General features: G+C 41.6%; 1 protein-coding gene across 1 annotated transcript; it reads right to left on the bottom strand.

Moving 5' to 3' along the window:
* Window positions 1–10,099: 10,099 nt before the first annotated feature.
* On the bottom strand, window positions 10,100–12,821 carry LOC311601857 (uncharacterized protein). Its single transcript, XM_084789566.1, has 3 exons — window positions 12,729–12,821; window positions 12,169–12,276; window positions 10,100–10,884 (listed from the first exon to the last, which is right to left on the bottom strand). The coding sequence occupies exons 2-3, from the start codon at window positions 12,192–12,194 to the stop codon at window positions 10,212–10,214; spliced, it is 699 nt and encodes a 232-aa protein (XP_084645692.1). The 5' UTR covers window positions 12,195–12,276; window positions 12,729–12,821; the 3' UTR covers window positions 10,100–10,211.
* Window positions 12,822–13,982: the final 1,161 nt, after the last annotated feature.

Raw genomic sequence — 13,982 nt, 5'->3', positions numbered from 1 at the left:
TCCTTCAGGGAGAATGGGGTGTTGAAGTCTCCCACTGTTATTGTGTGGGAATCGATGTGTGGTTTAAGCCTTTTTAGCAGATCTTTTACAAATGTGGGTGCCCTTGTATTGGGAGCATAGATGTTCAGAATTGTGATATCATCTTGGTTGACTTTACCTTTGATGAGTATGAAGTGTCTGTCCTCATCCCTTGTGATTAATTTTGTTTGAAAATCTATTTTGTTCGATAATAAAATGGCTATGCCTGCATGCTTCTTTTGATCATTTACTTGGTATATTTTTTCCAACTTTTTATCCCGAGGTAACGTCTATCATTATGGATAAGATGTGTTTCTTGAATGCACAGGAATGTTGGATCTTGTTTATGCTCCCATTCAGTTAGTCGGTGTCTTTTTATTGGAGAATTGAGACCATTGATGTTGAGAGATATTAATGACCAGTGACTGTTAAGAGTCTTAATTTTGATGTTGGTTCCAGTCGAGCATTTGTGTATTTGTGTTTTTTGCCATGGTATAGTTATCTATTTCCTGAGTAGCTTTGGTTGTAGCTTGACCCTTTGGGATGGAGTTTTCTTTCTAGTACCTTCTGTAGAGCTGGATTTGTGGATAGGTACTATTTGAATTTCTTTTTGTCATAGAATATTATTTGGTTTCTCCATCAATGGTTATTGATAGTTTTGCTGGGTAAAGTAGTCTGGCCTGGCATCTGTGGTCTCTTAGGGTTTGCAGGATCTCTGTCCAGGCCCCTCTGGCTTTGATGGTCTCTGCTGAGAAGTCGGGTGTAATTCTGATAGGTTTGCCATTAAATGTTATTTGGCCCTTTTCCCTTGCAGCTTTTAATATTTTTTCTTTGTTCTGTATGCTTTGTGTTTTGTTCATTATGTGACGGGCAGTTTTTCTTTTCTGGCCAATTCTATTTGGTGTTCTGTAGGCCTCTTGTATGTTTATAGGCATCTCTTTCTTTAGATTGGGGAAATTTTCTTCTATGATTTTTGTTGAGAATAGTTTCTGGGTCTTGGAGTCTGATATCTTCTCTTTCTTCAATGCCTATTATCCTCAGATTACTTCTTTTCATGGTGTCTTTAATTTCTTGGATGTTTTATGTCAGGAGTTTTCCAGATTTGGCATTTTTGTTACTGGTGCTTCAAGATCCGTGATTGTATCTTCTAGACCTGAGATTCATTCTTCCATCTCTTGGATTCTGTTAGAAAAGCTCACCTCTGTGTCACTCCCCTTCTTCTCTGAAGTCTCTCATTCTCTTTTTCTTCTTTCTGAGTGTTTATCATTGAATCCATTTCCATCTTTAGATCTTGAACCGATTTTTTTATTTCTTTCATCCGATTTTTTTTTATATTCCTGAGTTTCTTCCATTGTCGCTTTATAGGTCTTCAGATCTTGAACCGTTTTATTTATTTCTTTCATCTCGTTGTTTGCATTTTCCTGAAAATTTTCCAGTTCCACTCTATGTGCTTCTTTTCTGTCTCGCACCTGCTTGGCTGTGTCTTCCTGCATTTGATTACAAATTTTATTTGTTTCCTCCATTATCATCCCCATTACCAAGGATTTGAGGTCATTTTCTTGTGTTTCCATTGTATTTGAGTTCTCTGGGTTGTTTCTTTGGGATAGCTGGAAAGTGGAGATGCCATGTTGTTTTGGGGTTTTTTTGCATATGCTTTTACGCTTTCCTTTAGACACCTTGCCATCTCTGTTTTTGTTGGGTTACTTCCAGAGTTGGATGGAGGGAGTCTGATGATAGATTCACTTGTTTTCTCATGATTTCTGTAGGTTGGAAGCTCTGATGCTTCACTGATGTGAATGGCAGGAGTTTAGCCCTGTCGTTTTGGGCTCTCACAGCCAGTGATCCTTAGCTCCACTTTGCCGTGGGTCCTGTAATCATTCTGGGTCTCTGAATGAGCATTGGGTCAGGCCAAGGCATCCACGGCCTTCTGGTTCCACTGCCAAGTCCAGCCAGGGACACTGGGCCCAAACACATCGAGCTCAGCTATATTCTCAGGGCCTGAACCGTCTGCCACAGCAGGAGAACTGCGGCTGGGCTGAGCTTGAGCCTCCAGTGGAACTGAGTGCCCCGACTTGCCTGTGTCACAGCAGAACTGCAGCTGCGCTGAGCTGGTGCCTGGGGTGGAACTGAGCGCTCTGCCCAGTCTGTGTCACAGCAGGAGAACTGCTGTTTAGCAGAGCTGGTGCCTAGGGAGGAACTGAATTCTTGGCCCAGCCTGCATCTCAACAGGGGAGCTGTGGCTGTGCTGAAGTAGTGCCTCAGGCAGAATTGCTTGTTGAGCTGAGCCAGTGTCTCCACGGCAAAGCCCCAGGGACTCCGGGGCTGAACTGTCTCCTGAGTCCAGTTTGGGTCACAAGGCACCACGTGACCCAAATCCTGTCCAGAGTCCCCTCGCCCACAGCAACTCCCACCAGCCACCACACCCATCACCTCCACCGGAAGGCTCTGAGCTACAAACCTCAGCGGGCACCGCTGGTGCCACTGGTGCCACTGCTGCTGCTGCCTCTGCCACTGCAACTCTGATCTGAGAAAATCAGCATTCCTCCCTTGTGCAGGGGCACGCAGTTCCTTTGCACCCTGGTCCCTCTGAACCATGGAGCACTCCTCCAAATGTTATCTTTCAACACCATTCATTTGTACCATTAATGTGTGTCTCTGATCATTAACCAATGCTTACTAAAACACATGTTTACCAATACTCCCAAAGCCCCTGTTCTTTCTACTGGAGTGACGTAGCCCTTGATGTAAAGAGTCAGTAAATGTTGAGCAGTTCTATATCCTGCATTAATGTATGCCTTCTGTGGACATATGCCATAATGTTAATTTCCTCTTGGCAATCCCAATCTACAATAAAATAAAACCTTGAGAAGTTAATCCAGTTCTTCCCAAAATTATCCCTATTGTCCTTGAAGGCAAAGGAAGATATGCACCAGTGAATGGTTAACTTGTAACATTTAACTTTGGGGGATAATAAAAGGGGTGTATCTCTTTCCAGGTTCAAAGCTGTACATCTTTTTGTAGCATGTATAATATCAGAAATACTTAGTTTTTCTTTTCTTGCCCACTTGGTACTTCTTGGATGACAAAATGAAGATGGCTTGAATTGTTTGCTGTGGGCCCTCGAGCTGGCAGGTTCCTTTGTTCATTTCATGATGGAAAGAGGTTACATTGGAACCTCTCTTGGAAACCCAATTCTTAAACCACTGTTTGCTCTTTCCACATCAGCTAAAATGCCCTGGTAACATCGTGTTCTATTCCAGCCAGAAACTGCTTGTTCTCTTCTACGAATACCATTTTCACCAGAGTCAGTGCATCTTGAGCACTAAATTTTGAACTCTAAATTGTCTAGCCTTACAATTTCTTTGGAAATGGCCAAATCCACCACAATAAAACACTAGCCATTTTGATTGCTGAGAGTTCAGAATTGACTTAACTTATGGTATTGGCATGATGCTCTTGAAACCAAAACCAGTTGTATTGCTTATGCATTAGTCTATTGGGGTTCCTTGTGATTTCAATGCTCAGATTGCTCTCTTACATTGATTATTTGCATTTGCAGCTGTCAAGATCTCTATCAACAACTTTCTGGTTTCAGGGTCTGACATGTCTTTATTACAGCTGAACCCAATCTCTGTAAGAATTTTGTAAAGCTTTCTGCAGTACCCTGTATTATGTGTGTAAATGCGATGGATTTTCTCCCCAGCTCCTCAACCATCTGTCAAGATCTTAAGGATGCTACCCTATATTGTTCAATTATGGCAGTTAGATTGGATTTGGTCTTGTAGGTCAGCATAAAGCCGTTTACTATGCAATTGATCTTTTGCAACATTTATCTCCCTTGTTATATTATGTTATTCTATGTTCATGGTTTCCTGCCTCCATGACAGCTATTGAAATTGTTGACCATCTTCCAGCATAGCTGATAGTAATCCCTTCCATATTATGGAATAAATCTATGTATATAGGCCAGTTATTTAACATTTCTCTTACCAATGTAGAATGCAAGCTTTTCTCTCAAACTATTTCAAAACAGAATATATGAAGCCATAAATCCCCTCAGGGAGAAAGATAGGAGAGAACCCAAGACCAGTTGCTGATATTTCCCCCAAATTCCTTCCACATTGCCAGTCCATCGAAAGTTGCTGATTCCAGTACTACATTAGGAGAGAACTTACCCACTATGCATAATCCATGGCTGAGAACCACCTATTAGCTTAGATTCTTCAATACCTACTTTATTGATGGTTTATAAATGCTTCTACCTCCATTTTAACACACTGACCAGAAATAAGGAAGAAAATTAATAGGAAAATAACATTGTGGACCTATTTAGAAGTAGTTCCTTGGACACAGGCAATGTCCCACCTGCAGAGGTGATTGGCGTGGTTTCTGGAATATCTGAATAATACTAGATCCAGGGCAAACAGAGAATGTGTTTCTGGGCCCATCAGTCCTCAGAGAGACCCAGAGCCCACATGGAGAGCACAGAACCCCCTGGAGAGCAGCTGACATGGTTCCAGTCACTCAAGCGGGCACCTGGGAAGAGAGGCACAGTCCCACCTGCAGAGATGATTGGCACGATGTCTGGAACATCTGGACAATGCTAGGTCCAGGGGGAACAGAGAGCATGTTTTGGGTCCCACTGATCCACAGAGAGACCCAGAGCCCACATGGAGAGTGCAGAACCCCTTGAAGAGCAGCTGACATGGTTGCAGCCACTCAAGCGGGTAGCTGGGAACAGAGGCAAGGTCCCACCTGAAGAGGTGATTGGCACGGTGTCTGAAAGATCTGGACAATACTAAATCCAGGGGGAACAGAGAGCATATTTTGGGGGATCACTGGTACACAGAGAGACCCAGAGACCATGAGGAGAACATGGAACACACTGGAAAGAAGCTCGCATGGTTCCAGCCACTCAAGCATGTTACTGGGAATGCAGGCCAGGTCCCACCTACAGAGGTGACTAGCATGGTGTCCAGAAGATCTGGACAATACTAGGTCCAGGGGAAACAGAGAGTGTGTTTCTGGGCCCACCGGTCCACAAAGAGACCCAGGGGCCACACAGGGGACCAGGCAGCTGTGGATTCACCCACCAGCTGCAGCACTAAAGCTGCACTCTCAGCTTGTATGTTCTGTTCTAAGAACTTAGAGGAAGGGTGCACTCTTCCTAGCAGCGGGACAGGTGCCTGCCATTGTTAACCAAGAGCTTAGTACCTCAGACTGAACTGTGGGCAGCCAATCTCCAGGCTGGAGCTACTGGACCAGGAAAAACACAGGACAACAGGTGGCTCTGACCCCAGATGAGCATGCGAGTTCTGAGAAAGCCCCAGGGCCAAGTGGCCAGGTGAGCATGAGTGCAAAACCAAAACGCAGAGCCAAGGGTATTGGCTTCACCTGTGCCTGCTGACTTCCTCTCAGACCATTTGTGGGCCCATTGGCCCAGAGGGAACAGAGAGCATGGGTCTGGGCCTACCAGACCACAGAGAAACCCAGGGACCTCACAGGGGACCAGGCAGCTGTGGACACTCATCCCAGACACAGCTATAAAGCAGCATACCCAGATGGTCTAATCTAAGAGCATGGAGGAAGAGTGCACACTTTCCAACAGCTGGACAGATTCCTGACAGTGATAACCAGGAGCTTGGTATCTGAGACTGAACTGTGAGCAGTGTAATACCAGGCTGGGATGGTTAGTCCAGGAAAACAGGTGGTTCTGGGTTTGGAATGACCTGCAAGTTCTGAGACAGCTGCAGTGGCCAGAAACCACGGGAGCATGAGCACAAATCCAAAACCCAGACCCTAGGGTGTTTGCATCAACTGCACCCTCTGTCTTCCTCTCTGGCCACCTGTGGGCCCACTGGCCAGGGTGAACAGGGAGCATAGATCAGGCCTGCCAGTCCTCAGAGAGAGCCAGGGCTGACACAAGTTCTCAGGCAGCTGCAAACACACCACCAGCCACAGCTTTAAAGCTTCCCAACACCAAGCATTCATGCCTGTGTACATGTCACAATGGCCCAGCCTCTGTCTACCTCTCTGGCTGCTCTGAGAGCATGTTGGCACAGGCAGAATGGAGAGCATAGATCAGGGTCCCAACAACAGAGAGAGCAAGATGACTGGAGGTCAGTGCAAAACCATAAACAACAGCAACAACAACAACAAAGTCATCTCCAGATCCCAACTATAATGAAGGGTACATCTAAGTCCTTGCTATAGAATTCAATATATTGATACAAAACATGGGCATGTCAAATAACTGGCAGATTTTAACACAAGAATATATATCCTAGGTCTAACAGATAGATATGACTATCGATATATGAGGTAAAATAGTTGAATAAGGTCTTCAAAAGCCTCAGAGATGCACAGAATATGGCATTTAAAGTTGTTCTCACAATCCTAAATTTCTTTGACAACAAGACAAGTTAACTCCGGACAACATCCAGCCGACCTCAAAGAAGATGATGAGTATCAAAGAGCCTCCTTATGGACATGGCTTCAAAGGTGGCAAAATACCAACGGGGCAAAATGTCCTCATTCCGCCACTAACAGAATCTGACTAAAAATGGGCAATTTAGATGCAGGCAGAGTCAACAGCCACACTCTGCCAAGTCATGGTAAGCAAGTCCTCAATAGTTCCTGTCCTGCGAACAAGTCTGGCAGAAATATTAGGCCAGAAAGCTGTAGATGAGGCTCCAACGTTATACAGTGTATTGGGGGACTGGTCAGGAGGTGAACTGTCTTAAGTCAATTTGTACATCTTGGAAACTGCTAACCCACACTGCTGCTTCACTCAGGAATTTAAGTTTTATTCCTTCTCAAGTCTCTGAGGGGCATTGAAGACAAGATAATATAGTTCTATAACCAAGTTTAGCTGGTTAGGGGACAAGATCGTTTTAGATCAAGATAAAGAAGCTACGCTATTAGAGTTGAGATAAGATAGGTATTGAATCTCATTTGGAGATCTAGACCCAACAAGACAGGAAAAACACTTACTCCAAAGGAGACAAATGCAGATGGGCAAGTTACTATGAATGTAAGATATATAGTACTCAGTATTCTCATGATTGTTACATGGTTCTCCCTGCTGTATGTAGTTTGTTTTACACATGTGTAAAAAAATAAAAGTATACAAAAAAACACATCATGAAATCTTATAGATTCTTCTGCATTCATAGGTATGCATCCTATATTTATAGATATGTGTCCAATGTTTATATAATATCAGACACAAAATTATCTCCACTCATCTAAGTTTTTAATATCTCTGGCTTTTGATTTATCATTTTATGTTTTTTAAAAAGATCCATTCTTATCATTTTGTCTATATAAACCTGTGTGTGTGCGTGTGTGTGTGTGTGCATGCGTGTGCATGAGCCACAGGTATGTAAGTATCCACAGAGGCTGAAGAAGCTGTCTGATCCTTCAAAGGAGCTCAAGTTATGGGTAGTGATAGTCACCTGATGTTGGCACTAAGAACTTAACTTGAGTCCTATGAAAGGGCCGTGTGTGCTCCTGACCAATGAGCGATCTCTTCGACCACAAGGTCTATAAAACTTTTTAAAGCATAAACCATTTTGTTATGTAAGCTTTATTCTAAGTTCTCTTGAAAATATGAAAACTAGGAATGGAAAATAATATATAAAGATACAGAAAAACAACAGTGAATTACATAGAGAAATCTGGTCTACTGGGCTGTGGTTAATTATATCCAAAGCATTATGGGAGTGTAAGAGTGTGAAAAACCCTAGTCACTATGTGGGACATTGGAATTTTATTTTCTACATTGGCTTAAATTAAAGTCTTATTTGCCAGTGTTATATTTTATGAAGAAGTGCCAAGATGTCTGCATTTTAGAGTGTTTCTATATAAATGAAAGAGATTGAATATTTAAAGGGAAAAAAAGAAATGTGTTCAACCATGTTCATAGCAGCCATATTCTTAATAGCCAGAACATGGAAAAAGCCTAAGTGTCCATCAGTAGAAGAATGGATAAAGAAACTGGGGTACATTTACACTATGGAATACTACTCATCTATTAAAAACAAGGAATTCCTGAACTTTGTGGACAAATGGATTGAACTAGAAATGATCATAATGAGTGAGTTAACCCAGAAGGAGAAGGCCTCAAATGGTATATACTAACTTATAACTGGAGACTAGCCAAAGGGGCATGCCCTATGAAAGTCTTCACTTACCAGGAAAGTGGGATAGAGGTGAGGACATTATATTGGGACTCTAAGTGAGAGAAGTATGGGAGAATGGGGGAATAGAAAAATCCAGATGGTCCTGGAAACCTACAAGAACAACACTATGAGAGGCAGATCTGGGTGCAGGGATTCTGCTCAAACTATGGCACCAGCCAAGGACAATACAGGCCGGAAACTTCAAACCCCTACCCAGATCTAGCCAATGGACAAGACATTCTCCACAGTTGACTGGAGAGTGGGGTCTGATTTTCACATGAACTCTGGTGCCCCATATTTGACCACGTCCCCTGGATGGGGAGGCCTGCTGGCATTCAGAGGAAGGATACCAGACAACCAAGAAGAGACTTGATACCCTATGAGCATATACAGGGGGAGGAGGTCCCCCTCAGTCACAGTCATAGGGGAGGCGAGTGAGGGGAAAATGAGAGGGAGGGAGGAATGGGAGGGTACAAGTTATGGGATAACAATTGAGAGGCAATATGAATAAATTAATAAAATATATGTAAAAATACTTTCAAATATTCAAAAAAGAATACCAGAAACATAAGTTACCTCTCATGTAAAGCTGCAGGTGTGTAGTACAGAGTGCTCAAGAAAGAGAATGCTTACTGCTGCTGGCACTGGTAAAGGCCATTTGAAGCCTAATGGCTACTTCATATTAGTAGAGGAGAGGTATGGAGATGCTGCATTCAGAGTTTTCCCTCATGGAATTAGGCATTTTTCTTTTACCTTTTCCCTTGCAGTGTCTCCTTCCCTCCTTGTAGATTGCAAATATTTACTGTGTCATTTTATGTTAGAAGTATGTAAATCAGTTTATGATTGCCCAAGTTCTCACAGTTGATAAACTAAACTGAGTCACAATATAGTCTTGGACCTAAGTAAGAAATGTGGGACTGGTAAGATGTTTGATAATTTTAACAATTATGATAAATTAGTTTTTCAAATCTAATGGCTTTTTATCTATGGGGACTTATGAATCAAATTGGCATATTTAGTGTGAGGAAGACTGGCCATTACACAATTGTGTTTGCCACAACATAAATGTGATATGGAACACAGTTATTCCTGAAGCTAATACAAGAAGAGTTATAGAAGAAGCTGTCCACTGATATCTACACACTTGTTCCATCAGAACACACTGGGAATCTGTGGGCATTTGTGATATTCACAAGCATGGAGACGGGACATACCCACTTCCCAGGGTACAGAATAGCCATCCAGGAAATGGCACATTCTTTCCACAGGGCCAACACTAGGTGGATATTTGTAATATTCACAAGCATGGAGACGGGACATACCCACTTCCCAGTGTACAAAATAGCCATCCAGGAAATGGCACATTCTTTCCACAGGGCCAACACTAGGTGGATATTTGTAATATTCACAAGCATGGAGACGGGACATACCCACTTCCCAGTGTACAAAATAGCCATCCAGGAAATGGCACATTCTTTCCACAGGGCCAACACTAGGTGGATATTTGTGATATTCACAAGCATGGAGACGGGACATACCCACTTCCCAGGGTACAAAATAGCCATCCAGGAAATGGCACATTCTTTCCACAGGGCCAACACTAGGTAGTTCATCTTTGCTCTCATGTGGAAGTACCTAAGGGTCTCCATACAAGAATGTGGTTGTTTCCTTTGTTTGGGTGTCAGCATCATTATGAAATACTTTCTCACAGTGTTTATTGTGTTATGTTTACAACAAAAGATCACCAGTACATTTTCCTGCTACTGCTTCTTGGCAAATAATGAGCACCTCATCACGGCCATCGGAGTTTAGATGTGAAAACATTTAAAGGGAAGAATACATTAGACAGAGTATAAAGTAGGTTTTCACACACAGGGAGAACAAAATTGATGCTTTACTTCAAAGACATTTATTCAGAACGAGTTGAGGACTACATGAATTTTGTCCATGAATAGGACGTTTTCTTCAAGGAACCTTTTGACAGATGTTGCAAATGAAGGAGTCCTCACTTCAGGCTTCTTGAGAGGCCACTTTGGAAGCATACTTGGCCTTCACCTGACTTTCTTGTTTCAAATAGATCATATCAGAAAGCAACATGATCACACCAAGGAGTGATATGTTGGCTATCAGGACCCCTACTGGGAATACTGCTGTAAGGTGTTTGGATTTCAAATCTTCTTTCTGGACAGGAAAGTCAGCAGGGAAGTCCAGAGTAGATTGTCCATAAAGATCATCCAGGTAGTTCACACTCACAGAAGAAAAAGTGAAGAGGCTACTTGCAAACAAAACTAAGGCAGCCATCTTTTGGCAGTATATCTGCATCTCGACAAATGGGTGTTTCATGCAGCTGATCTTAAGGGCCATTGCGCTGAAAGCAAGAACTACAGGCTTCATTAAAATGGCGCACACTATCAGGTTCCGGGCATACTTTAATTCAGGTGGAATGGTCCAAGTTGAATCGATAGGAGTGTTCACCAGGATCTTTTTTAGGGAACCAGAAACTTTAACTTCTTGATGGTAGTAAGCGTCCCATAGTCCAAAGGACACACACTGCACTACTGTGCTGTTGAATTCCCACAGGCGCCAGCTTGAGCTGCACGCAAGGACTATTTCAAGCAGGAAAGCTGTTAGGCTGCTAAGCAACCCACTCAGTTTGTAGATGCACTCCCTTGCATCTGTAAATCTGAAGACAAGATAGAACAATTATTCAGTCAACCAGAACCCAGGGAAGATGGAGAATCAAAATGTCTCACAGTCTATCGAGCACTGAGATCTCATACTTAGACCCTGTTGTCACATACTTGTTATTAAAGATTTTATGTGTTAATGTTTAACGGGCTACAAGTGAGAGAATAAGGATCCTAGAAATCCAGGAAAATATAAAAAAAAAAACCTCTAAGAGTCCTTTTATTTATCATGTGCACTGTATCTATCAAACATACTACCAGTAAGAATATTAGAGGTCTAGAAATTTATGACAATTTCAGCAACAACCTTGGCATGTTGTTCTACTTAGCAATCTTCTTGTATCTGCCAAGTGTTACAATGTGCATATTTGTTAACTAAGAATTCTAGTACTTGGAATTAATATTTCAAACAAACTGGTAACATCATCTGTAAAGTGATATTCAATTCTGATGTGTTTGCGGTGCATAAATAATATATTATCATAAATTAGAATCATAAGTAGGAGAGTATAACTATTGGAAGCTTATATCTGTGAAAGAACAAGCAAAATGAGAAATGGTACACATGCTATAACCAATTAAAACAAAATTCCATACACAAAGTATTTATATTTTAATATATCTGAAAATGCAGTCAGTCACACACACACACACACACACACACACACAGAGAGAGAGAGAGAGAGAGAGAGAGAGAGAGAGAGAGAGAGAGAGAGAGAGAGAGAGAGAGAGCCTGGGGGAGGTAGAGGCAGAGACAGAGACAAGGAGACAGAGAGAGACAGAGAGAAAGACAGACAGACAAACAGACACACTCACAATGACACAATTAGATAGAAACAAAAAATACACATAGTGGGTTTCTTTAGAAGTAAGCAAGGAGGCAATTTTTGTAGTCAGAGGCATTTGAAATTTTTTATTCCCACTGCCTAATCAGAAATATTGAGGGCCCCACACACAGGAGATCTTTGCCATGAAAAATGCTCTTTCACTTACCTACTCCTTGACAGCCTATGTGTAATGTGCTTTCTAATTTTGAGAAAATATTAGCTGTAGTCCATATAAAGTTACATCAACAAGATGGGGTTTCAATTGATGGTGGTCTGAATTAATATCCTGCTCACACACTGTCTTCTTTGCTGAGGCATATCTGAGGCCATAGACTATAGGAGCAGTGGGTCAGGATCTGGTTCTGCCTATGTATGAATCCCAGCAAGTAGATGCATGTATTGCATAAAGACCATATTTGGAAACGTCCATGTAATTTATTTGAATTTGTTTACCTTCGCGTATCAAGGAGATGATCCATTTGAAAGATGCCAAGATCATAAATTTCACCCAAGTAGTAGGAAATGTTGACACAGAAGGGAGTCACAGAAAAGGTGAATAACCTTCAGTAAAAGAAGATCTGTTAGGCAGGTATTTCAGTTTAGAACAATGTCTACCCAACCGACCCTTGTCTCATTCACAAGTTCCATTCCCTTCCTGTGCTTTGCTTTATTGGAGACCCATTTATACACCTTAGCATGATTGGCCCACCTGGGGTTCGTGACCCTGCCAAAGTGATCTACACAGGCATATCCCCCATCGTATGGATAGGAGAACATAAAGTCTATTTCACCTACTCAACTGCAAGAAAGTACACAGTTATCAGTGTTAGTACAGGCTTCCCAGCCATCATAAAGAAACAAAAATGTCTTGCATTTAAGATACTCAGCAGGATTTGCTCACATGGAAATGATGTCAACAAATAGCTGAATCTATGTGTGGATTCTTTGGCCTTCTTTGTCTTTTGAAACAGAAAGTTCTTAATAAGTCTACATAGTTAATCTAAAATACTTGCCTTTTTATCTCTTCTATGAAGCCCAAATGTTAGTGACTGTCATGTGTAAGGGAGTGGCTTTAAATAACCTTCTGTTTCCATGGCCACCAGAGATAAATGGCACATTATGAGCAAAGAGCCAGAGCCAAGATATGATGTAGTCTTAAAGGGCAAGAGTAGCTAATACCCTTCTCATATGTGAGAAAGTTTAAGGTAATAATTAATTTATTTTATATCTTAATTTAGAAGGATTTTCCAACCAGTATAAGTAGATTATGGCTTTCCCCTTTGCTATAGTTTCTGAGATCCTTCCATCTAAAACACATGTTTTTTTTCTAGACCTCACCTAGCTCTTTAATAGATCTTTATAATTATTAAAAGCTTCAGGCACTATAGTTTGGGAAATACTCAGCTCTTCTAACCGAATAATACTGGTCTGGCCTACTTCCAAGCCAGGTGGCCCATTACCTGCCATCTTAATGGTGACTTGGCTGGTTATTCTTCATCTATGTTCCCAAGGCACTCTTTCCCTCTGTTCTCCACCTGAGACCCTCTCCCTCAGCTCACAAGTCCTGTCTTATTTTCTTCTGCCCAACAGTTGGCTCCTCAATTATTTATTTAGCCAATTAGAATGTGATGGAGAACAATGTTTACAGATTACTAAGATAGGGGACACTTCATCATAATAATAATGCAAAACTCTGGCCTGTTATCAGGTCTACGGATATGGAAATCATTGCTTAAATAATACAAGGATAATCTTTACACAGTGGATAAAAACATCACTGCAACTCTTCCCAACTAGCGTACTCACTCAAGACCCCCAAAACATAAAAAATAAATAAATCTTAAAACCTACGAAACTCTAAAAGGACAAAGTGAAAAAAAAAACAGTACTACTCAAAACAAAGATTCTAGGGTTTAAAGTCTAATGGTGTCTGTTTTGTTTTGGCCAACTACTGTTCTATTCAGCTTGCTCTAGAATCTAGTGGATAATCCCACTGAGTCTCCATTTGAAAAAAACCTGACTTTTTCCCCTGAAGGTATCAAATGCAAATAGTGTCCTGTTTAGTAGTGATTAGTTGTGTTCAATACCTGGTTACAGTACTGGCATATTGTCTGCTTTGACCTTGCGTGTATGTTGTCATAATCTCTATGAGTCAAGGAGAGGGTCTTGATGAGTACATGTCATTTAGGACCAAATCCTTCAAAGTCTCTCATACTCTGCACATTGTGAAGTTGTGGATCTCATTTTTAATTGTCATTTACTGCAAG

Source organism: Acomys minous (assembly GCF_964271855.1).
Source record: "Acomys minous genome assembly, chromosome: 7".
NCBI classification, from domain to species: domain Eukaryota; kingdom Metazoa; phylum Chordata; class Mammalia; order Rodentia; family Muridae; genus Acomys; species Acomys minous.
This window is presented reverse-complemented; position numbering and strand designations above follow the sequence as displayed.